The 27,645-nt window shown below is 32.5% G+C and overlaps 1 protein-coding gene across 1 annotated transcript in view; it reads right to left on the minus strand.

The window, feature by feature from the left end:
* Window positions 1-5,666: 5,666 nt before the first annotated feature.
* The window catches only part of LOC143066533 (sodium- and chloride-dependent glycine transporter 2-like), a 29,077-nt gene continuing 7,098 nt past the window's right edge, over window positions 5,667-27,645 (minus strand). Inside the window, exons 5-14 of the mRNA XM_076239436.1 lie at window positions 26,897-27,029; window positions 25,236-25,370; window positions 24,325-24,428; window positions 18,018-18,142; window positions 17,107-17,219; window positions 15,863-15,994; window positions 14,586-14,685; window positions 13,712-13,812; window positions 12,627-12,794; window positions 5,667-5,813 (exon numbers count right to left, since the gene is read on the minus strand). Of these exons, the coding sequence (XP_076095551.1) occupies window positions 5,727-5,813; window positions 12,627-12,794; window positions 13,712-13,812; window positions 14,586-14,685; window positions 15,863-15,994; window positions 17,107-17,219; window positions 18,018-18,142; window positions 24,325-24,428; window positions 25,236-25,370; window positions 26,897-27,029 (1,198 nt within the window). The 3' untranslated portion in view covers window positions 5,667-5,726. The remainder of the gene's footprint in view (window positions 5,814-12,626; window positions 12,795-13,711; window positions 13,813-14,585; window positions 14,686-15,862; window positions 15,995-17,106; window positions 17,220-18,017; window positions 18,143-24,324; window positions 24,429-25,235; window positions 25,371-26,896; window positions 27,030-27,645) is intronic.

Genomic DNA, 27,645 nt, shown 5'->3' on the forward strand with positions numbered 1-27,645 from the left:
GATCCTATAAAAGAATCAATATTAAAGCCAAAATATGCAATCTTAATGACTGTTATTTCAGCAGCTACTCATAACATTTTAGATACCAGCCGATAAGCTGCACTTCAAACATGCCACCCTTAAAGACACACATTCCATTGTTTTCTTACTTTTTTTCAAACTAACCGTTAAATTCTAAAAATACGTTTTTCTGAGATAATGGAATATATCGTTCAAGGCGATTGATGATCAACTCGCAAAGGGATCTATGCGTTTTGTTTGCCTGTTGGAATGCAAAACGTCAAATCCCCTCAATTTTCAGTGGCAGTCCAAAATGCATTTTAATCGACTTACAATGTACCTTGGAATGTCTATGTACTATATTCCCTGTTCACTTGGCCTCGTTCTTAACAGACTGAAACAATTCCCATTGGACGTTAAGCAAGGGAAACGCAATCAATCATTTAACATACCATTATGTTGTAGAAGTTCATGCAACATAGTTTATTCGAAAATTAACAACTTTATTGGGTTTCGGTTCAGCTTATTGCAATATATTATAGTCAAAGATTATCAAGGATAAAGCCGCATCATGCTTTGCTTTCCATTCTTATCCCAGGCATAGATTACCTTAGCAATATTTTGCACAACATTTTTTGAATTTTGGATCCTCAATGCTCTTCAACTTCGCACTTGCTTGGCTTTATAAATATTTTGATATGAACGTCACTGATGAGTCTTAGTACACGAAACGCGCGTCTGACGTATTAGATTATAATTCTGGTACCTTTGATTTGTATTTAAGGATTGACGAATACACGGTATGCATCACCGTATTTGTCTTGTGAGGTACATTACGACGAATTCAACTTTTCAGCATGAACTATTTACATCTGTACCTGCATATGCATTTGCAGGCACTGGAGTTAACTCCAACCCCAGTTTTAAGCAATTTCCTTTCACGCTCAAATACTCAGTTTTATGTTAATTCTAAACAGTAGTTCCACAAGCAAATGGCAAAATGAAAAGCTCAAACGCATTAAACGAATGAATAACAACTGTCATACCCCTGATTGATTGTTTGTTTGTTTGTTTGTATTCTGTGTGTTTGTGTTTTTTTTTTATTTGCGGCCTCATTGACATGACCATGAGATTATGTTATCATAAAACTAAATGGCTAAAATCACGGACAATCAGAAGTTTAAGGTGTCATGTAAAAACAAATTTAATTTTGTTGTTATAACAAAGTTATAGTAAACATTTACTTCCTTATGTGTTCTTAACATTTGTTAAGATCGTTCAGCCTCTGCTATTTTTGCAAGTTTTAGTGTATAAAAAAATATAATACACATATGCTTACCGCACTGTTTATACCGATGATAAACAGAAGTAAGAAAAAAAGTGTCGATCACACTTCTTGTAGTGGTAATGTTGATAACGATGGGTTTACCATAAATGCAATACAAGGTCCTTGGATAAAAATAAAATAAAGAATGAAAGGAATAAGAATTTTAAAAGTCCATGTGCAAGTATGCGTTAAAATAACAAAGAGTGTATATCGGTCAAGGATGGTCCTCACTTGTGTGGGAGTTTTCAGTGTTTATATTGAAAAAAGATCCTGTTTACCAGCTGGTGTTACTAGACTATATCAATTATAAAGGATTTTATGATTGGAATTTTTGATATAACTTAGAATTACTCTGATTCATTCTTAAAATTTTTAAGTTTGACTGGGTGTAATGTCTTGTGTTTTCTTTCTCTATTGTCTCATAATAGATTTTTTGTTCTAGCATTAACTTAAACAATATTAATACTGAATTCGAATCAGTGATTAACATTTTTGATTTAAAAATTGATATCTTTTCTTTTTAATTGTAGATAATAAAGAGAGCTTATGAAGCAATACTATCGCAACATATTTTCTCTTTTAGTGATATCGAATTTCTAGACCAATCTGGCCAATTATAATAGCGCCATTTCCGCCATACAGTGGAGATCTATGCGGTAAAATCAGAATTGAATGTATTGTTATATTGAAATTTCTGTTTGCTACATTTGACTTGCTTCACTACAGAGCTTATTTCCACGTTAGAAAGAACAGCTGCGTAGACATGGGTAAAAAATATTACACACCCAGCAGATAAACTTTTAAATGCACCCGTAAACGACATAATAAGGCATCTCTGAAAAAAGTATGCAAACCACAAGAGCCAGACAACGGATAGTCTATGGTATTTATCCTTGTGAATTAGATATTACAAATGACTGAATAAAGTGAAAATATGAAATTAATCATGAATGGTACAAATACTTCTTAAACAATATAGTTTCCGATCACAACTATAGCTCTGTGTAAGTAGCTTGTCGTGTATTAATAAGTATAAATAGGTATATTGAACATTCTAAAAACAGATAAGCAAAATACTGGTATGACCACATTCTAACGTCCAAGTCAGTAGAGGCGGTGATAACACTGTTTATCTTATATTTTTTTTCAATTATAATTTATTAATTTTCTCACATTTCAAACAGCTTAAAGTTTGTGTATGCCTTTCAATGGTTCTACTCAATTGATTTCATCTTCCATCTCCTTTGTTACAATATCTGTTATTTCCAAGTCATCTCTGGATTTTTATATTTTCAACAAAACAATTTGGAAAACAAATTCAAATTATTTATCAGATTCAAAAGGAAACAGTAAAGCTATGTATAGATCCGAAAATGACCAAAATAAATCATCAAAGTTATCAGGTATAGGTCATCTAAAATGATCAGTGAGTTTAATTGTACGGCTTTTATGAAAAATTACCAATTTTGAAGCTGTCTAAACTTGAATGCATACGAAGGGCGTTTTGTAATAATATGCAGGAACAAGATTTAAATAAACAAATATAATGGTGTTATTATTTGTTCTCTTTTTGCATTTCCTTCTCAAATAAACTTTTAATATCAAGAGTATAAAACAATTTTTGGGCAAAAATTAGATAAAAAAAATACCGAACGCCAAGGGAAATCACTATCAGGCAAAGTTGGCCTTACATGGATTCGGTTATTCATTTCATGTAATATTTTGTTAATAGCACTTCAAAGTATTCAGTCCTTATTCATCGTTGGCTTTTAATATTCGGCTTTTAACTTTTCGTAATGAAGATGAATTCAGAACAGTGCTTAAAAGCATTAAACATGTATAAGAACGTCGTGTTGTTTTAATTTTTTTAAACGAATTGAAAACAACTGTCATATTTCTGATTGGTACAGTAACGTCTTTGTGTAGAAAATGTTGGTTAGCTAAAAACTCATTTCACTCAATAAAAGTTTAATCACAGTTCTTTCTTTGTTCACACCCTACTACCAGCTATCGGTATGGCATATGCCGTAAGTAACACATATCAACATTTGAAGTATACAATTGTAATATCAAATGTAAAGCAATGGCAATTGAACACAGACAGAAAGCTACTGTCTATAAAAGGAAAATAAATGACTTTAATCGCAATCAGAAAGCCATATTATTTTGTGTCTGTCGTAATATAGAGTCTGTAATTTACAGTCACGTGTATGATATATTTATGAGCACAACTTTTAGTTTGGTCTCCCTCCTTTTGTGCATGTGAGACATGCAAAATTGTACATATAGCAGTTATTTTTGAAGTTGTTATGATTGGCGAATTGGCAAGTTATTCACCACCGCCAATACTCGAAAATAGAAACTTGAACGGCAGCATCACTTCAAACATAAAACATGCACTGCATACGATTTGTAAGTTATAACTTTATATTTTGGTTTTTCATGCAATTTTGCACAAACGTTAGTCTCATTTCGAGAACAAAAAGATTGCAGAACACATGTAGAAGTTTAAAACAATACTGTCCGACGGATGCAACTATTTTGTTTTTAAATTGTATACAAAATAAGGAATATATATTTAATGAAAAGGACAATTGGACAAACAATAGTATACATGACATAAGATAGAAAATTTAAGAATGAACAACACGCACCCGTCGTGTTGTTTATGAGATAACAAATCCGGTAAATAGTATAATTTGGTAGGTCACAGTTATCAAAGGGAAGAGTATTGTAGTTACGACGTAAGGAACATATCCGATATCATTTGGGAAACATAAAACAGTTACAAATACAATAAACGTACTGTAAAATCTATAAACAGTTAGTTATAAAATTTAACTACATCATGTCGATGAAGTTATTCGTCAAAGTATTTTACCGAAAATTTTAGAAGATCCTTCCATCTTGGAACAAAGAATTACTTGACACAATTACCAGTACCGAGAAGGAGTAAACGTCTAATTGACAACAGTAAGAGGTAAGTACTAACTGACAACAGTAAGAGCTAAGTTCTAACTGACAACAGTAAGAGCTAAGTACTAACTGACAACAGTAAGAGCTAAGTACTAACTGACAACAGTAAGAGCTAAGTACTAACTGACAACAGTAAGAGCTAAGTACTAAGTGACAACAGTAAGTCTTAGAGCTAAGTAGGATAAAGTGAATGTCAAACACATTAACTGCAGATTAAGGAAAATAAATTTTTGTATAAAGTAAATTTAAAACCAATGGCTTCATGTTTCTCTCAAGATGAACATAATACATTGTGATATAGTTGTGTTAAGTCCTAGATTCTAGAATAGAAAGATACGTGTTATATAATAGACACACAGCATAAAAGTAAACGTTTGAGGTACATAACTAATTGACAAAATTAGGTTTTGTTTAACTTTAAATAATCAAACATGTTTTTGGTTACATCCAAGAAAACAAACAATGAGAAAGATGAAGAAAACCCCTTTGAAAAATGCATATTTGTTAGTTGTATCTGTTTACAAATGTACACTCAATACATACCGTCATTAAAAGTTCATCACATTTCAAGGTTACAGCTGTTCACATAAACTGTGAATAGTAATTAAATTCCTGATTTGTTTTAACTTCTAGAAATTGGGTTTTCAAAGTAAATAAGCGGTGTTTGACTAACTCCTCCAGAACAAGTAACAATTAACTTTTCCGGAGTTGTCAATGGGAGATAATTCTACTTTAAAAGCAATATTTTACGATTTTAAATTGTCCATTTTTCTTATTGAAATGCTTGATCTGCATTATCAGTTTACTGTTACATGTACATATTTATAATGATGTATCATTTTTACAAGTAAATATATAATATATACGGATTTACAAGTTACTATCTTATGCGCACAAGTTGTAATTTCATTTTGCATGGCACTCCTGGGCTTCGGTAACTAACAAATAAGTGACGATTTTCAAAAATATTTATTCTTTACAAACACATACAATTTATTTAACTGGACACGCATTATTACTTGATAAATATTCAATACATCTATACTGAAAATAGCGTGTCTAATGCATGCACAATTGTGTTTCTCAGCATTGTTGTGCAAAAGTGTATTCATAATTAATTATATAACAATAAGGGACGACATCAAAAGTTCAATGAAGGATAAAAAACTTAATTCACATAGTTTTTTTCTCTGACCCCCCCCCCCCCTATCCCCTCTTAACTTAATTTGGGAAAAATTGATTGACCCATATAGATATATGTAAAAATCAATGTCGGATAACTACATCTTGCAGCAGTTCAACCCCCCTGCCCCCCCCCCCCCCCACCACCCCCAAACTATTTGAATTAAGTTTTTTTTATCTTACATTGATCTTTTGATGTGGTCCCTAAGTGAAAGACACTTTCTATTAATGTTTCATATATCTATTTAGATATCGCTGATTGCAGTTCAAGGTCATTTGGGACTACTGCTTTCCATGAATAACTTGGCTGAATTGATTTGCGTAATCTCTGTGAAAATAAACATAGGAACAGTTAGCTGCAAAAATGGCGACAACCGTTCAACATGGTACATTTATTCTAAAATGCATACATAAATGATTTCGCAAATATAATGTACCTGTAAAGGCAGCTCGTGTTGACTTTCTAGGTCCGACGAATTTAAAGTTTCTTATAATTTCGGTAAAAATTCGTTTCAATTATCCAGAATTAATATGATTATAATTACTTTGGGAACCAGGGATAAATATTGTATAGGTCATTAATGATTTATTGTTTATATAAATTATGGTATCAAAGCTGTATCAGAAAGTACATTTTTAAAAATATATTGTATTCTTACAATGATGCCGACATCTTCCATAAATATTTCACATGATCCTTATCAATGCCCTAGTCCCACTATACAACGATCGCACCAAGCTCTAAGCGATCAAAAATTAATTAAGATCGTGGTGAGGTCGCGGTATGGGAATGTAAATTTTCCTTGTTTTCACGATGATACTACGTCCTTAACACGCTTTTACAACGATCCCGCTACGATATGCCACGTTCTCACCACGCCTTTTCTACGATTATCATGATCTTACTACGCGCATCCAATTTTCACTTCGACTATACCACGAGTTATCCAATTGTAACATGATCTAACCACGCTTTTACTGCCATTATAGCACGTTCTTACCACGATAATACTACGTTCATACTGCGATCTTGCTACGTTCTCAGAAATAACGTCAACATAGTGTTCGATATCAAAACTGTTTCTTTTCTTCGATATTTAAGTAATACGTAGATTTTTCGGAAACAATACAGTCATGCCACCAAAATCTATTAGAACACATGGACGTGGTGGTACACTGAAAAAAATACCTAGTAAATATTACTAGTTTGGCTAGTACTTCATTAAAAGTCCCTAGTAGATTATCAAACAACTAATTAGACTAGTATATTTACTATCGTGGAAGCATCGTATTACCAGGAACCAGCTGTGCAACTGATAACAGGATTTCCCGCCGGACGATATCATATTCGCGTGGCCAAGTTCTGTTGTACATGAAGTGATGGCCGCAATCAAACGAACAAAGAACCTGAGTGATTTTTGGCCTGATTCATTGAAAAGCTGTAAGTATTTTAACTAATTTGTGTTTTATTTTATCGTCTTAACTTGTTTACACAAAAAAAAAAAGAACCACATCATCTCGCCTTTCACGTAAAATAAAATGTACTACAGAAGATGGTCAAGATAACCTTGTGACACGTGGAATAAACTTTATCTATTTAAGTTAAGATTTACAAGATGCAGATTTCGTTATTCTAATTTTAACACCTTTTCTTCTTTTTTAATACGAAAACTAATTAATAATCCTTTTTATTTCACCACAGAAAGTCGTAACTTAAATCCGAAACGTTTTATGATTATATAATGAAAGTGCGCCTCGTTATGAAATTAATATGGCTGCGCCCATGTAGTGAAACAATATTAACCTGCCAAAACTAACACAGTCAATACATGGTATATCTTCAATATTTTCACATCAAATATGAAATTGAGAAACATTTGAAAGCACCACAGAATGTACTTGATGACAAACATGCACCATGTAGGTGTACACTTGCATCTTGACTCTGAGTGCACAAATGCATTCTAATTTCAAACAAGTAATAGCTTTTCTAAAAAGCTAGCCGTCTCTTAGCTTCAGGATGAAAGTAGAAAGTGTTAAAATTCAGAATTTTTTCTAATTTACTAATGTTTTTTTTGGATAATTTACCAACACTGGATTAGAAATGGTGATGCCTTAACTGTTTTTTTAATTAAATATGAAAATATTTATAAAAGTATATTTTAAACATGGCTGTGGGATAATTATTGTTTTTGCCAGTATTCTAACTCTCTGTATAGCAGTATAATTGTAAATTTAATATTAATGCATACATATTACACTCGTTAATGTCTTACTTGAAATACTTGTACGAAAAATTTTGCATTAAAAAGCTAAAAAAAAAAGCACATAAATGTACAGTGTGTATTTATATATGTCTGACATGATGACTCACCTATCACACATAAGAAACAAAGTGAAATATAGTTTTTTAAATACAATGTATTAGTAGAAATTGACAGTAGAGTTCTAGTTAATCTATATTAATTGATATTGACAACACTACATGTAGTTTTATTATGGATTTTTGTATAATTTCAGGTTCTGAAAAAATCAAAGGGGGTGATAAATTTAGACAAGAAGGATCGACCACCAACATGCTACACTTACTGGAACTTGAAAAACCTGTAATTCAAAAGAACAAACCAAAGACTAGTATTACCGTACAAAGTGGTTGAGGGTATGGTCCCAGCTATCCAAACCTGACAAATTATTGGTAACAAGCAATCTTTACCAAAAAGGAACATCAAGCCGACACGCTTTGCAGACTTTGAAAGTGATAATTTATAAATTTGGTTAAGGCTATTGAAACAACAAACTGTGAAAACGAGCAATTTAAAAACACATTCTTCGTCAAAACTGTGCTTCATTGAAAGAAGACGTAGTGTGCGCCAAGTCAGTTGAGAGCTTCAAAACAGCTCACCAAGGCTGTCAATAGGAGTCCGCTCTCCCGTCAAGTTCAATCCAGAATTGGGACCTTTGATGTAAAAATGCAGATACATATAGCATGAAAAGTTTTATTTAATGAACATTTATATATATATCTATTGATGTTTCAGTACAAGTATGATTATTTGTTTTTGTTGTGATCTATGACATACATGTATAGTATAAGCAATTTTGAGAAAGTGTTATCTGTATACATGACAGTTCCGTGAAAATGTTAACAAACTTTTGTGTCAACTTATTCATTCGTCTAAAAACTGATCCAAGCTTATATTAGAATTCAATAGGTTAAGACTATAAAATCAGTTTTGACCTAGGCCTGTTCAAGTTTATTAAGGTCAAAATAAAATAAAACAAAGTTTCATAATATAAAATATCAATGTAGGAGCAAACGGTGAAAATGATTTAGATCCTAGTGCAATAAGAGATGGGTGACATGTATTTAGATCCTGGTGCTCTAGAGGGGTGACATTGAGTTGGATCTGTTTGCTCGAACTAAAATTTACAGTGCTTTAAAAATGATAAGTGATCAGGCTTTATAAAGTTATAAACTGTTAGGTACAATTTGTATACTTACTTCCTGACAATTTTATTTTTTACTTCTAAGTGTTTTAAAATGTAAACTTTGAAGTAGGAAGACATAAAATAACTGATAAGTCTTACTTTTGTCTTTTTTTAAAAATATATATTCGAGGGAGAGTTTATTCATTTTGGTTTTGCAGGGAGAGCTGATTGATTTAAACAGGGGCCGTGCAATAACTAGATGGGTTATAATTTATTAAACTGATGTTTTAATTTTTTTTCATCGAAATAACTTTAGAATTGTAAACTGAATATTCTAAATACATGTATGAAATATTGTTAATATTGATTAGGGTACAGCTTATTAATGGTTTTGAAACATGAATTTAAATGGTTATTTCGAAGTAAATTTATAACATGTTACCTATTTGTTTGTTGTTTATGGTTGGACACCTTTTTCTATAATTGATATTAACTACTTTGTATTGTCTACTCAAATGTATAGTACATTTCTGATGTTATGCATCTTATGTAAATAAATATGTAGGATTTATCTTAATAAAATTGAGAAAGGAAATGGTGAATATGCCAAAGCGACAACCACCCGACCATAGAGCAAACAACAGCCGAAGGCAACCAATGGGTCTTCAATGTAGCGAGAATTCCCGCACCCGTAGGTGTCCTTCAACTGGCCCCTAAAATATGCATAATAGTACAGTGATAATGGACGTCATACTAAACTCCGAATTATACACAAGAAACTAAAATTTAAAATCATACAAGACTAACAAAGGCCAGAGGCTCCTGACTTGGGACAGGCGCAAAATTGCGGCGGGGTTAAACATGTTTATGAGATCTCAACCCTCCCCCTATACCTCTAGCCAATGTAGAAAAGTAAAAGAATAACAATACGCACATTAAAATTCAGTTCAAGAGAAGTCCGAGTCTGATGTCAAAAGATGTAACTAAAGAAAATAAATAAAATGACAATAATACATAAATGACAACAGACTACTAGCAGTTAACTGACATGCCAGCTCCAGACCTCAATTAAACTGATTGAAAGATTATGTCTTCATCATATGAATATCAGGTACAATCCCTCCCGTTAGGGGTTTAGTATCATACTATCATAAAATATATGAGAAGAACATAACCCGTGTCATGCCAACAACTGTTTTTTAGAAATAAATGTGTTTAGTTCCGATGCAAAGACCCTATCAGTGAATCAATGTTAAAGCCAAAATATGCAATCTTTAATGACCTGACAACAGTATCGTAACTATATCCCCTTTTAATAAGTCTATTTAAAGGTTTTGTTAGTTTCTGAGGAGAATACTGACATTTTTGTGCTTTATAAAGAATATTTCCATAAAATTTTGGATGTGAAATACCTGAACGTATAAGATGTCTTATTAAAATACTACTTTTAGATAGATATTCCTAAAGTAATGAACATAGAGAAGTTCTCGCTCGGACACACACTCCATAATCTAGTATAATATAAGAGCATAAACCTTAAGCACGGGGAGGCACTGTTTTTGTTGAACCTCACACACTGACAAATTTAGTTAGGTAACTGTAAAGCTTTCAGGCCTAACATGGTGAAATTTAAGTGAGAATGTGTGAAAGAGAAAACAACAAGAACAAGGAGTGAAATGAAATAGTTTTGTCTTTATTGACATTGAAGACCAATTATCACTACAGATGCAACAAATTTTTATCTGCATTCATTGGCAACCAAAGTATACATTGTAAGTCAATTCATATTGAGGATATTGTGACCTATTGCTGATGTTTTTGCTAGTCTTTTCAGGTCATTGTTGTATATTTATCTTTCACAATTATTACTATTGTCATTGTGTTTCCTGAATTGAAAGATCACAAACACATATAACTACCTAGAAGCTTCCTGTTGATTTTACTGAGTGATGGATTTATGGGCCCTTAGGCACCTTCCATGGAAAAAATTTAATTGATTATACAGTGAAAAATTGAACTATGACTTGAGTGAGCCCCCTTTTATGGCAGTCCCCCTTATTAAAAAAAAATGGATTTACATGTAGGTATGAAAAAGTACGACACGAGGATGACCTGGTACAAGTACTTATAGCTAGTAAAGTTACTAGCTGAAGGAGGTATTCCTACTAGGAAATGTTTGTCGAATTACTTGAAGCTAGTAGAATCACTAGTCTTACCATGTATTTGCCACTAGGAGGACCTAGTTATGTTACTAAAAGGTAGTAAAATTACTTATTCAGACTAGTAAAGTCACCAAGCAGTCTAGCAAAATTACTAGGGACTCCTAGTGTAATTACTAAGTAGCCTAGTAAATTTACTTTGATGGCCTAGTATAGTTACTAAGTAGGCTAGTAAATATACTTCTGGCCTAGTAATCTCATGGACAGTAAGTTTACTAGTTTACCTAGTAGAGATTACTAGGTATTTTTTTCAGTGATAGGGGTAGAGGCAGAGGCAGAAGTAGTTCTGATAGTAACGAATCTTGATCCAGCAGAGATGTCGGACCGACCAATCCAACCTAAATTACAACATATTGCTGGTCCATCAAGCTCAAATGACAATATTTTAGTGAACGATAGCAGAGATGACACATATGTGTCAAGCATGGTTGAGCCGTTAGAGAAAATGGACAAGGGGTCCTTATTACATACAGACAAACAAAGCCTGGAGATGTTTAATATTTTATGTGAAAATGTCAATAAGAATGATAGTCGTAGTACGAACGTAGTCAGCTCGTAAGAAGAGGGTGATAAAGACGGCATGGGCGTGTTAGAGAAGCGAAGTGTAAACGTGGAATAGTCGTCGTTGAAGCGCAGTTGGGTAGCAGTGAGAATGTAATGGTCGTAGTGAGGTCGTAATAACGTCGTTGTGAAATCATAGCGCAGTCTCTCCGAATAGACTCACACTTTCGTGACGCTCTCGCCACGATGATACAGTGACCTTTGCGATCTTATTACAACCCTCGTTCGCTCTCACTGCGCTTCTATTACGGCCTGATTTTGCCACGACAGCATCATGATTGTCTTGCACATGTTCAAAGTTGGCCACGCTCATCACGATCTTGAAGACATCGCCACGATCGTAATACGACTTTACTGCGATCTACACGATCGCACTACGATCGTCAACACTTTTTTTCACAGATAGTGCGATCGTGGCCTAGTGGGACTGCGGTATAACATAACCGGACATAGATTACTTCAATCTTGCGTTCATATATTTTGTCATTTAAAGTTTGTCTACTATCAGGTACAATCACGACCTGATCATTTTTTTTAAAGCTCACCGTTATCGATTTAGTCGTCGAACTCTTTCATTTTGAAAGCTACTAATGTGTCTACAGTAGATGGTTACTTTTAAACATATAAGCCTTTTTGAAGTTTAATTTGTATCTGTTTGAACATAACAATGTTTTGATGGCGATTGGCTGACCGAAAATTAATTTTAATTCCTCAGATCTGTTATGCATATAAACAAACGAATAAAAGCATAATATGATGTATAACAAGGATTAAACAACATTTTCGATGCTAGTAAATTCATTTCTCACATACGCTTTTAGGAGACACACCTTTTCTTAAAATAATAACAGAAACAGAAATTGTCCCAAAATGGCGAGTTTCCTACGAACATTTAGAAGAATAAATCAATATAAAATTAGAAGTAATTATACCTGAATAAAACTTCCTCTTTGTTTCCACATAGTGTAAATCATGGGCGGCAAAATTACAAATATAGGGACCATACCCAAGATCCATCCGAATGCAATAGACCATGACGGATATGGTATTTCGCCATACTTAATGGTTTTAAGTTGAATAACCATTATTACCCAAATTATCTGAAAATAACAAAAAAAAAGTATTTGTAATAATTAGATATTTTGTCGTTCAGGTTTGATGAAGTAACAAGGATGTGTCCATGGTACACGGATACCCCACTCGCACTATCATTTTCTATGTTCAGTGGACCATGAACTTTGGGTCAAAACTTTAATTTGGAATTAAAATAAGAAAGATCATATCATAGGGAACATGTGTACTAAGTTTCAAGTTGATGTAACTTTAACTTCATCAAAAACTACCTTGACCAAACACTTTAACCTGAACTTCGCACTATCATTTTCTATGTTCAGTGGACTATGAAATTGGGGTAAAAACTATAATTTGGCATTAAAAGAAGAAAGATCATATCATGGGAAACATGTGTACTAAGTTTCCAGTTGATTGGACTTCAACTTCATCAAAAACTACCTTGAACACAAACTTTAACCTGAAGCGAACGGACGCACAGGCAGACGAACGGTCGGACGGAGGCACAGACCGGAAAACATGATGCCCCTCTACTATCGTAGGTGGGGCATAAAAATAGGGAGAGGGCAACGCTATTTTGACCGGATTTTAGAAATACTTTTATACAGCTCTTCTTTCGTATAATATATGTTTAGCAACCACAATTAAATGTAGATTTTACATAAAGAGCAATATTGCTGGTGCATATTCTACTAGTGTATTACATGTTTGTAATGAAAATATAGGGTTTTACATATACAATTACCACATAGTGACCTATTCATACTCTTCACCGGGGCAAATAACATGTTATTGTACCCCGTGTTGACGTCATAAGCCTTTTGAACAATAATGATACCCAAATGTCATATAAGATCTGCCATACTACGAACTTTATGAATTGTCGCTGTTTGATACTCGGTAAAACGAACCCATACAGGTAAATGACAGTCATATAGATGCTAACCGTCAGTAATGGTGGGGTGACAAATAACCAAAAGAATTTCCATATCTTTGATGGTTGCTTGCCTAACATCATTTCAATGTCTTTACTTAGTCTTCTGACACCTGAAAAAACAAATATTCAAGTGATGAAATAAAAAGATATAAAGCTATATTTCTTATAAATAGCGTTGCTGACGAGAAGAAAAGACAGCATAGATGATTTGTTTATTTATTAACATGTGAAAGTAGGAGGAAATGACTTTCAATTACCAGTAGGGCATTTTGTGATAGTTGATGTAAACAAACCAACGTTTGATAGTGAACATGTAACTCCTTTACAAGGACAAGTTCTCCTGAGAATTATCGAAATATTAGAAATGATCACAAGAAGTCAGGAACAGTACTCACGTCGATAATGACAATATGACATACTTTGATTACCTATTATAATATTATGCCACACACTCTAATTGTTAAGAAGTTTGTAAGTATACAAAAGGATGTGGTGGTTTTACAGTTTAATTTGCTAAGTTGAAAACAATTGCATTTCGGTCGTGCATGACATGTATATGCATTCATATTACTTAACAAAGTTTTATATCGAAATTTATTAGGGTTGTGCACTTAACACTTCAGGGAGATAAATGCACAAACAGCTGAACGTTTTAATCGAATTCTTATGTTCAGAAAAAATTAAGCTTCTCAATGATCAAAATTCGTGATATATTCAAAGATTTTGTTTTAGATAAAGAGTGTGGTTCAATTTTTATTTAAAAGTACATTTTTTGTCAAAAAATCAAAGTAAATATACTCTCAAAACTTAAGGAAAATTAAACAAGTCAAATTTATTCTAATCAAGGTGTTCGGCACCACATTAAGTCCTCTAAAGATTTTACCATAGATGTAGATGATCACAATGCTCTCAAGTAACATTATAAACATTCTAGGTATACTTGATAAATACCAGTCAACAAGCTGCAAGACGTACATACCACCCTTCAAATAGAAAATAACATTTATCCCATAAACAATAGAGTCATGGTTTGTTTTGTAAATACAGTAACTGTCTACCATGATTTATCAGAATAAAACATGACTGATACTGGTTCCATCTGTTTATGAAGAAAATTACGCTATAATGCGTAATTTATTTTACATGTTTTCTATTCTGTTAATTTAGTTGAAAGTATGCTGAAAGTAAGCGGCTGTTGTCTGCTCTATGGTCGGGTTGTTTTCGCTTTGACACATTCCCCATTTCCTTTCTCAATTTTATGATAACGTTTTTGGTTTATAATGTCTCATACAAGCTGTTTTACTTTATGTCGTTTTTTTTATTTTGTAATCGATTATAGCAATTCCAATCTTGACTTGTCTTGAATTTCAACAAGTAAGAAATATTGATCAAAGAATAAATGAATGCATATCAATTAGAAGAAATAAGATATTCCGTTTTGTGGATGAAATTTCCTAATTCGTTTTTCTTAGATGTGAACAGTTTCAAATATCCGCGTTAAATATACATTAACTTGTGAACTATGTTGAAAGTCAATGACTTAAATTTGCTATGAAACAGTTTTTCTCATATATGTTATGATGGTATGATACTAAACCCCTAACGGGAAGTATGTGTCTGATATTCATATGATGAAATCATAATCTTTCAATCAGTGTAATTGAAGTCTGGAGCTGGCATGTCAGTTAACTGCTAGCAGTCTGTTGTTATTTATGTATTATTGTCATTTTGTTTCTTTTCTTTGGTTACATCATCTGACATCAGGCCCGGACTTCTCTTTAATGTGCGTATTGTTATGCGTTTACTTTTCTGCATTGGCTAGAGGTATATGGGGATGGTTGAGATCTCATAAACATGCATGTTTAACCCCGCCGCATTTTTGCGCCTGTCCCAATTAAGTTTTCTTTCAGTTAATTTTAGTTTTCTTGTGTACACTTTGGAAATTAGTATGGCGTTCATTATCACTGAACTAGTATATATTTGTTTAGGGTTAAGTTGAAGGACGCCTCCGGGTGGGGGAATTTCTCGCTACATTGAAGACCTGTTCGTGACCTTCTGCTGTTGTTTTTTCTATGGTCGGGTTGTTGTCTCTTTGACACATTGCCCATTTCCATTCTCAATTTTATGATCTTGTATTGCATATGATTAACAATATCTCACCTGAGTTGTGTAAATTAAAGTAGTTAAAAATCCTAGTAAACATATAGACATTGTGACAAGTGTCCGTTTGGATGCTGATAAATTCGGGAACGTGTCGAACATACCACCGCCAATTACCTGTACTACCACTACCTGTGCAGAAAAATTGCTGTTTTGTCATTTAAGAATAAATTTATAATTGAATAATTACATTAGATGTATGTTTCATTATAATACTTTATTCTAATTGGCTAACTGTACATCACGTGTTATTCCGTAAGCAGTTGCATTGCTCAAAACAACTTTTCATTCATGATAACACGTGGTCAAACAATAAAGTGAACAGGTGAATTAGATAAAGAAATATATAAAATTCGTGTTTTCATGATCATAGCTAAGAAATGTAATTATAAGTATTTAATGCTTCTTTTTGTAACTTTATAGGGTTGTAAAAGCGTTGACCGTGCGCACATTTTTAGAATGAAGTGCTTCCGCGCTTCATAAAAAATGTACTTCGGTCAACGCGTTTACACCCCAATAAATTTTCAAAAAGAAGCATTCAATTCTTAAATTAAAATTCACAATTGTCAACAGACTCGGGGATACTAACGTTTACCTGACAAATATAGACGTATTATATATAATTTTCCCGAATGTGACCTAATAAATTAGACTTATCACCGCTTTTCAACAACCATAACAAACACTACGGGTGCTACATGTGAAAAAGGGATCTTGGTGGGGTTCCTGTTGTTAGTCTTCAGTTTTTCTATGTCAAGTTTTGTATAGTGTTGTTTGTCTGTTGGCCCTTTTCTTTTTTTTTTGCATGATGTTGATAGTTTTTTTTCAACATATGACTTGGAATGTCCCTATGGTATCATTCGCCTCTCTTTATATATTTGCCATATGTTCTAGAGTTTGAAACATAGAGCACGAAGATGTGGTATGATTGTCAATACGATAACTCTAAACCAGAAAGTAAATGACGTAGAAGTAAATTACTACGGGTCACTGTGATTGAATTTAGGAAATAAGGAATCATGAATACTTGTGTAAAATGTATTTAATGCACAAATACTTTACGTATACAAAACTATATGAAGCGGTACATAGAAATAAGAAGATGTGGTATGAGTGCCAATGGAACAACTCTCTCTCAAAGTCAAAGTGTGCACGTTTTGCAGAAAGAGCCTAATATATTTAAAATGTAATGCACTTACTTAGCTCTTTCTGTAAAACGTGCAATTTTGATTTAATGAACTTACCAAACTGTTGGTTCCTATCATGAATAACAGCAGGAAAAACAATCCAGACCATATCTGTGGGAATGGTAATGTGGCTAAGGCGTCTGGGTAAACGACGAATGCAATTCCAGGTCCTTTTTTTATCGTGAAAAGAATTATTCAAAAAAATCGAAATATAAAAAAATGGTCCATTATAACTTGTCATTGATAAGACTTGGAAGATGTCATTAAATTTGGAAATTTCGGAAAACATTTTTTTATGGCACATTAGTAACTATCAAGAAAACTAGAAATAAAATTGACATTTTGAGAATATTAGGATAAAATATTCAATGATTGACATTTTCTGTTTGATTTTTTTTGTTTTGTTTTTTGTTTTGTTTAACGCAACTTAAAGTTACCTCGGCTATGTTAAGCCGTCCTAGTGTTTATTGGTAAATAAATCTTGCGTGCCAGGATATAACCATCGACCTTATACAGGAAACTGGCAATGGTTATCCCAAAACAGTATTCCCACGAGAATGATTGGAACTCGTAACCTCAGAAAAAAGCTAATAAATATGTAGATGAACTACTCCGACCACGCTTCCATTTTCAGTTCTTTTTACCGTTGGATGCCTACAAAGCCATAGTTCTTGTTCTGATACTTTGTTTGCAGATTTTGATGATAGGTTTTAGTTTTGAATTTAGGTATGCATTCTCATATGTGTATATATTTCTGAGAAGTATGTGTTGGTAGTACAATACAACCTATGGATATTTGATTTTATATCCTTTTTACATTGTATGTACCTTTTTGTCATTTAACTCTTTTTGTAAATATTAGTTGTTATGAATTAGACTTCACGTTTTGGGGTATTGGTGATCCTAATGATTTTATTTCCAAAAAAGCACTTTGGACATTTTATGAATTTTTTTTTCATATTTATTACCTTGTTTGACAACCATATCAATGTCTAAATTCGATGCTGCAGCTGTGTAACCCAGTGTTGAAAATATTACACATCCTGCAAAGATGCTCGTAAAAGCATCAACAAATGGAAGAATCATAGCATCTCTGAAAAGATGATAAATTTTTGATAGTTTACCAGTTATTTTGTACTTCAAATGCCTACGTTTCGTTGCTTTTTTTGGTCAAACTAATTAGATTAAGTTCGGATTGGATTTGTACTTTCCCTTTTGAGTTCATACAGTCCGTAACAGAGTAGTGATCGAATTCTCGGTTCTTTACCGTCAGAATAAGTTACGTTATCGACAAAATTATTTCAGAAGTGACATAATTTAATTTTCTTCATCGACAAAATATAAGTGTAAGTTTTCATTGTTTAAGTCGAAGTTTTTTTAACACAGTAAAACATTTTTTATAATTAACCTCTGTCACTGGCATTTTCATTTTAACGGTTTAGGATCAAAAACGGGATCTCCGAAATTTCTATCATTTGTTACGAGGAAATCATTATTCAATCGAACATATGTCTTTGTTCATGACACATATTATGAAATACAAAGGAGTTGAAATGATTAAATACTTTCGAACTGACGGAAACAAAAATACATAATCTAGAATGTGTGTTCTGTCATAAACAATGGCTTCGTCGTGCGAATCGACGAGATCATGTTACATGTAACTGATCTTAGCTGTAGAAACAGTTGGTGCGACCTCGATCAAATCTTTATCAATTTAATATAAGCAATAGATATTCATGACTACAATGATAATGAATTTATTGGAGTCACATCCACTGTTTCTACTGTAAACATGAACTCGTCGGTTAGTGCAATGAAGACACTTTTAAAGATTGAGATTGTTGATTTATTCGTTACACCTTCGAGATATTAAAATTATTTCAGTGTTTATTTAAAGTTAAATTTATTTTCAAATCTCTTCTGTTTAAAATGGTCGAAACTTCCGTTTAAGATTTCTGTGGTAAACTATCTATTCTATAGTTAGGACCATTTTATAATAAATACCCTTTTGTACAAGAATACTTTCTTTATAGAAGTATAGATCTGCTGGTTACAGATTTTTTTATAACTTTCATTATTGTGACGACGCGCTATGAAATTCAGATTAATTTATAAATGAAGTTGTATATAAATTTTTGGTCATAAACACAAATCTTTTGAACAGTTCGACGAGTGCGTCAGTGTTACAGTAGTCTGTTTACTGTAAGTTACTCAGCTTGGCCCGATTCATCTGTCATTTATGGAAACTAATATACCACTTTCTGAGACATTCATTTTTATTTCACCCTCAGACATGGAGCTACATTTGTAACTAAAGGAAAACTCTCAAATTAAAGAAATTTGACATGATATACTGAAACTTTCTTATAATCAATGAAACGACTGCTTTTCTTAGATATGTGATTTTTCATGGTCAAACTTTTTCATTGTTAACGGACATTTTGATTTTTAAAGAAATCAACATTCAAAATTTAGAACTTCATGAACATGTACAGGAAGCTGAATTATTGCACATCTATGCACTACTTAAAATTGTACTTCGATCTGTTGCGTCCTTAAAATGTTCTGACCGTCCTAAGATTTAATGTACGGAAATTTTTCAATGTAGATATTATATACTGCTTGCACTGTGAATATTTATGGGATTCAACACTGTAATAGTTTTTCTTTCGTCTGATACAGAATACCCCATATCTTTTCTTTTTCATACCTATCTGTTTATTATGTCCCGAGATTATGTCAATCATTCATTGTTGCAATACCGACATGCTTGTACTTTGTCACAGAAAAAACTGAAATAAATTTCCTTCAAATCGAAGTAAAAAATACAAATGTGCCCTTTAACATTTGTAATGTTGAAGACAAAATTGCTCTATATCTTAAGTTATTGAAGAATATTTGAAATTTAAACCTCTATAAGATGTGATGAACGGCATTTCATTTTATCATTGGTAATGATCCATATCTGACAGAGAAGAAATATTCATAATTCTCAGAAAGTTTTCATAAATATTGTTAGATACCACTAATCGTTCCAACAATCAAGACAACAGAGACAAAGAGGGAAAAAAATATGAAAATCACGGAAAAGATATGACTTAAGTGTTAGCATGTTCAGGGAGACGGCACTCAATTTACAAAAAAATAATTGATGTTTAAGGAACTGTAGAGGTCTTCACAGGTTTTCAACAAGGGTAGAATTCAAAACCTTGAATATGAAAGCCTCGAAATCCATGATACTTTTTCTGTGCGGTAGTTATATCTACAAAATCCAATCATGTACACGACATATAATACATGTATATTCATACATGTATATTTGTATATTGGGAATTTATTTTTGTTTCCAAACAGAATTATAAGGTTATGTATAAGTGCCTTCGTTCACTGCACAATTGTAAATTGTCTTCCTAAAGACCAGCAAAAATAAATGGCACAAGTTCACGTAGTCATAAAAAAGTCGTATAATTTACGTTATCGAACAAAAAATCAGAAATACGGAATATTATATGTGAATGGTTAGGAAATCCGTTTCCCCTACATGTTTTAAAAGTCAAAGAAAAATGTTTTCCCTGATACAAACGTTTTAAGAACCAGCTTTGTGTAACCTATAGACAAATTCGACTGGATATAAGGAAGTTAATATGTTTACTATGATTTGAAATTATCTTTTAGAACTTTTTTTAGTAATTGAGAACCTATGTTGTTTATGGGTAATAGGTGAAATGTTGCATGATCCCTCAAAATGACAGCAAGCGCAGTTTCCCGGACGATTTTCATTTGTACACTGCTAAAAACTGTCAGGTCCTGGCCATGGTATATTTTGGAGAAATTTTTTTTTAATGATTTTTACTAAAAAAAATATTCTCTGTGTGTGCCATTGCAAGAAATAGTTTTGCTCTTTATTTTGTCATATTAATAAAAAAACTCTCAACAAAAGTTTCCCGTTTAAACTGTACTAAAAAAAGTTTGGCATGTGAAACGGACGAAGGCATATTCTAACAGAAGTACAAATACCAGTCCTCCTTTTTGTGTATACATATGAGAAAACATTTCAAAGTTATTGATTGAATTCCAATCCATCACACATACGGTACACATTGTACAGCCCGTAACAGAGTAGTGATCGAATTCGCGTTTCTTTACCGTCATAATAAGTTACGTTATCGACAAACTTATTTCAGAAGTGACATAATTTAATTTTCTTCGTCGACAAAATATTTCATGTCCAACGTTTAAGTTTTCATTGTTTAAGTCGAAGTTTTTTTTAACACAGTAAAACATTGTTTTATAATCAACCTCTGTCATAGGCATTTTCATTAAAATTATTTCAGTGTTTATTTAAAGTTAAATCTATTTTCAAATCTCTTCTGTTTAAAATTGTCGAAACTTCCGTTTAAGATTTCTGTGGTAAACTATCTATTCTATAGTTAGGACCATTTTATAATAAATACCCTTTTGTACAAGAATACTTTCTTTATAGAAGTATAGATCTGCTGGTTATAGACTTTTTTTTATAACTTTCATTATTGTGACGACCCGCTATGAAATTCAGATTAATTTATAAATGAAGTTGTATATACATTTTTTGTCATAAACACAAATCTTTTAAACAGTTTGACGAGTGCGTCAATGTTACAGTAGTCTGTTTACTGTACGTTACTAAGCTTGGCCCGATTCATCTATCATTTATGGAAACTAATTCACCACTTTCTGAGACATTCATTTTTATTTCACCATCAGACATGGAGCTACATTTGTAACTAAAGGAAAATTCTCAAATTAAAGAAATTTGACATGATATACTGAAACTTTCTTATAATCAATTAAACTACTGCTTTTTTTAGATATGTGATTTTTCATGGTCAAACTTTTTCATTGTTAACGGACATTTTGAGATTTTTTATTGTAAAAAAATGGTGTTTTTTTTTTTAAAGAAATCAACATTAAAAATTTAGAACTTCATGAATATGTACAGGAAGCTGAATTATTGCACATCTATGTACTACTTAAAATTGTACTTCGATCTGTTGGGTCCTTAAAATGTTCTGACCGTCCTAAGATTTAATGTACGGAAATGTTTCGGTAAATTGAGTCAAATCCGAATTGAATGTTTATGACACACAAAAAGAGAAACCAGAATCTCTCGATGAACAAACGTATGTACACGTTGGGGCGATTTAGAGCTTTGCAGAAGGAGTGAGATTCCACCCTTGTTGAAAGCCTTGTGGAGACCTCTAGATTTTGAAATTCCGTCCGTTTTTCTCATGGTTGGAGTGTGGTCTCTCTGTAAATTACCCCATATCTTTTCATTTTCCTATTTACCGAAGGTTCCATGTGAAAATTTCCATTGGATCATATCTGTTAAACTAAATGTACAAAACAGGCTCAAGAAAAGGCGAAATTTCTTTTTCAAACCCGAACTAGAAATCCATTTTTTCTAATACAGCACCTTACATTATCGTCAATGAGTTCAGGCATGTGAAAAATTATATAATCATACACAAGAAAGAAACCATGAACAGGCTTTCAACAATAATTTTTACCTATTTAATATTAAGTAAATATTAACATGTACATGTATTTGATAAAGTACAGATATAACAAAAAAACTGCCCGGAATCCGACGTAAGAGTACACTTGTTACTGCACGCGTAGTCGGGTGCGTTCACTACGAGGACACTTGTACCCAACTACGCGTGAAGTATGAGTACAGAATCGTCCCATACAGGACATTTTCTATGTTATCCTAGTATATTATCCGACAGTTAAGAATAGAATCTGGTCAAATTTTGAAGTTGAACATGTGGGAATTTTTGATTTTTGCCACGGACCATTCAACTTTCATGGAGGAAGGGGCCTGGTAGTTTTTAGAAAACAATATTCTGACCCTGATTTTGACTTAAAAAATCTGCTGCCTCAATATTTTGTCATATGAAGAAAAAAAAATTGTCAACAACAAACTACTTTTCGCCCAATCGAAATGGTGCATGGACATATTTTGTTTCATATTATTAGAATTATTTTCAATATTATCGGTATTAAAATTGATTATCGACACATGAAAGTTTGTCAGCATTGTCAATCTTTTTAACGTTAAAGTACCAATAGTTCGGTCACTACTCAATTAAGTTTGTCGATAACGTAGCTAATTTTGACGGTCAAGAAACATCAATTCGATCACTTCTCTGTTACGGGCTATAGTCCGAAAAAATAAAGGACTTCATTCCTATCAAACACTATTTAATTGTTTACCAGTTTATTTCTTTTAGTTTTGGGTAAAATTGTAAAGGAAATAATACTATCAAGACGTCCTTCCATAAATCTTTTTTTTTCTGTTCTGACTTTGAAGAAATGATTACTTTTCGCCCAATCGAAATGGTGCATGGACATATATTGTTTTATATTATTAGAATTATTTTCAATATTATCGGTATTAAACTTGATTATCGACACATGAAAGTTTGTCAGCATTGTTAATCTTTTTAACGTTAAAGTACCAATAGTTCGGTCACTACTGAATTAAGTTTGTCGATAACGTAGCTAATTTTGACGGTAAAGAAACATCAATTCGATCACTTCTCTGTTACGGGCTGTATCAGTGTCAAGTGAAAATGTAACACTAGATTCGAATATGTACATTTGCATGTTGAAGCAAGTGGAAGTGTTCTAAAAGACTTGACATGATCATGATTTTTATGAACATTATTGAAATTTTGGTTTGAATTTGACCAATGAAATGTTTCACATTAATTTTATCAAAATTTCGTTAACTTATAATTGACGACTCTGATCGGTTGAGACTTAAAGCCAATTTTATGCATGACATGAGCACAACGGATGTCAGATGTCATCCGTAACAAGAACTGTTTATCTTTAGAGAGCACGAATCCCCCCTCCCGCTTTTTTAAATTGACCGCAGCGCTGGATGTCCTTACGTTTTTCTTTAAATCATGGTGTTGTCTGCTTTTCATTAACCTCGGATATTATTGCCTCGTTTTGATATATTATTACTTTGTTTTTTTTACAAAATAAAAGCACTTGTTACAATTAAGTACCTTAACAGGAACTTTCATAATTGGTTATACGATATCTTATATCTAATTACATATAATTATAAACAAGGATGGAAGCTAAATACAATAAATGTGTTCTAAGTGGGCGGCAAAATAATGATACATACTAAGACACAACCTTTGAGCCAAAGAAATATTTGTATCAATTAATCGTAAAATGATTTCAAATTGCTTATATAAAGTATAAATAATATACCTTTGACAATTGTTCTTGAAACGATTATGACTTGACAGTGTCAACAGTTCACCTATTCCAAGACTTGACGAATAAAATACTTGAACAGCAGCATCGCTCCAAACCTGATGTACACATTTATATTTATGTAATGCATTATATTTTATTACAACTGTATTGAAGTTGTTACATTTGGTATATGAAAATTTAACCGAAACTCAGTGTAAAAGCTTCTGTATTATAAATAAGGAGATATGGTATGATTTAGTATCATTGTCGAAGGTCGGATATTGACCTATAATAGTTGTATACTTTCTCGTCATTTGGTCTCTGGTGGAAAGTTGTTTCATTATTGAGCAAACTCATTCTTGATTATGCTGTTATTGACTTTGCAATCATTGTAAAAAAAGGACATTAAAACTATATACAAATGATAAGTGGCATACTATATATCACATTAACTCTTCAGGTCAACTACTTTTTTCCACTTAAATAGAATATGGGATATTTGGTTTTAATGCAGGCAAAAACTTCAGCATTGGGGTTTTACGCCAAAAGATAAATATTACAGTGCTGTCATATTAAGATACAAAGAATATGTTAATGTTCTCTAGGTCAAAATAGTAACTCTGAGTCTTATTTGTTTTGTTTTAATCCTCAGGGTAACAGTAAGCAAAAATGTATCCCCCTAGCAGAACACATTAATTTCTATGTCAAAGTCGGACCAGACATACATGTTTATGCCGCGTTCTAATAGAGTAGAGGCAGTAAATACCAATGTCTAAGTCTTTGGTTTAATCCCAGTTGGGGATCGAACCAGCGAGATAAACAAGCTACCACATTACCACTAAAGCGGTCACGTAACTTGATTATGATTTTAAAAAGAAGTTTGGTGAACAGAAGAGTATATATAGTATATTAAGGTTATTTACAGAGAATTTCGTAAGATCCGCCCATCTTGGTATGAAGAAGTATTTAATACCGTCTAGAGCACCAGGAAGAAGAAGTCCTCTGATAAGCAGTATCAGCAAAAACACGTACGGGAGAGTTGACGCAAACAACATGAACTGTTAAAAAGAAATTAAAGCATTCCTACAATATATAAACGAATAAAAACAGAATAAATTACACATAAATAACACACATTTATAACAGCAAAAATATATGTAAATGTATAAGAATATAACTAAAACACGCTTATCAAAACATTAAAAACGTCTATTATATTTTAAATAGAAACATGCATAATTTTGCTAAACAAATTAGCATCATCAGGCGTGTACATCTCTCAAGGTGAAATCGGATTATATATCTGACGTTAAAACAGTTATGTTTTGCTGATAATGTTTTGTTCTCAAATTTGAACTTTTGACTTAATACAGTCAACTATTGTAACTACAGTTATTGGATCTTTTGTATATTTCGTATTTATGTCCTTACTCTTGTAGCTATATATATAATGATTTTAATGAAATATGTTTACAGTAACTATCACTTTGTTTGTACTGTAGCTTTGTTAATCAAATTTTACAGTAAACATCTTTAATGGGCTATTAGCGGCAGTGGAAAGATGAAAAAGAAGAACAGGACGGATGCTATATGTAATACAACTCCCTGTGTTAATGAGGTTCGTGTTACTAATCTAGACTGCTGTATGACTATTCTTGTTGCTATGATACTGCAGATATTTCGTTCAATGCACGTGGTTGTCGTTTGTTGCTGCGTTTTTGTAAAGGCATTATGCCTGTAGATTTCTTCTTTAAAATTGTTTTACATAAATTGTGTCATTTCGGGCCCTTTATAGCTGACACTGCCGATATTTCTTCGAATTATGATTGTGTCTGAGTAGTTGTCAATTGATGCTGTGTTACATATGCGTTTTTCATTAATTTTTTTGTTAAGGAATTAGGCCGTTAGTTTTCTCTTTAAATTGTTTTACATTTGTCAGTTCAAGGCCTTTCATAGCTGACTATGCGGTATGGGCTTAGCTCATTGTTAAAGATTGTACGGTGAACTAAAGTTGTTATTGTCTGTGCCATTTGGTCTCGTGTGGACAATTGCCTAATTGAAAATCATACCACATCATCTATAAATACAGAAGGGGCGCCATACTAGTATGTATTCTTCATTCTGAAAGAGGAGAACGATGAATATATTTTCTTTAAACAGCTATATCCAAAATTCAAACCACCTAAACTAGCTTTATAGGTTTGTTACAAAAGACAGATTTTACGACAGTCACTACAGAAAGGTGATACTTTATTTTTGATTTAAGTTAAAATTGGACAGTTAAATACATTAGGTTTCCATAGAGGGAGTATCATTCTCTTTTATCTTTAGAAATAATATTAACATTCGGAATAAAAAAAATCTTTATCTTTCGGGTAGATTAAATTATTGAAAATTAGAGAAAACCAACTAATTTATAAGAATTGTTGACTGTGAAGAGGACCATCTGAAATTATCAAAACATTCTGTAGGTACAACAATGTCTGTGTCAGGGCATATTTCTATTTTAATTATTCTGCATTTTTATTCCAGCAAAATTAACATACTGCACAAATCAATAATATTGGGAAAACGGTTTACTAGCCTTTCCTGAAGACTTGATGCCTTTTATTAAAGCCATGATCACTACAGTCCAAGTTCCTAAGGAACATACTACTAACTCCCATCTCAGTATTCCGATGTTGTTAATGCTCGAGGTTAGTCCCAGTACACGGTTTCTAAATACAAGAAGAAATATTATTGCTTTTACAAATTTTCTATATGTCAGGAGAGATTCAGGCTATACATATTTATTTTGCGACTGGCTAATTTGCTCAATAAGAAATGTGTGTTCATTTTCTCCCCTGGTTTCTTGCTATAATTAAACGAATACGAATGACGTCGCATATATTTTGATGTCTAATTCAAACACATGAATACATTTCTGTTAAAATTGAAGTTCAGACTAGTATGAAATAAAGAAGACATTCGGTAAACATCAACTATACAGAAATCCAAAGACATAAAAAAAACAACAACAAACAACGTATTACAATATCTGGAAATTTGAACTTAACTTGTACGTGCTATTAGACAGGAAAAAGCTAACTATTATAATACCATGCAGTGATAAAAACTTTTCTTATATCAACGAGCGGTATTGTCTTATATCAACGAGTTGAATTGTGGGAAATTTCAGACGAATGTTAGCATTTATACAAAGAAAGGCAGATTTCTCGGTATAAAGTAATGACTCTTTTCTAAAAACAGTGTGACATCTAGCACGACATACATCTGCTGTATAATTTCAATGAATTATTTTATGTAATAACAAGCAATGTGTATTTAAACGAG

This window comes from Mytilus galloprovincialis, chromosome 3, assembly GCF_965363235.1.
Source record: "Mytilus galloprovincialis chromosome 3, xbMytGall1.hap1.1, whole genome shotgun sequence".
In the NCBI taxonomy this organism is placed as follows: Eukaryota; Metazoa; Mollusca; class Bivalvia; order Mytilida; family Mytilidae; genus Mytilus; species Mytilus galloprovincialis.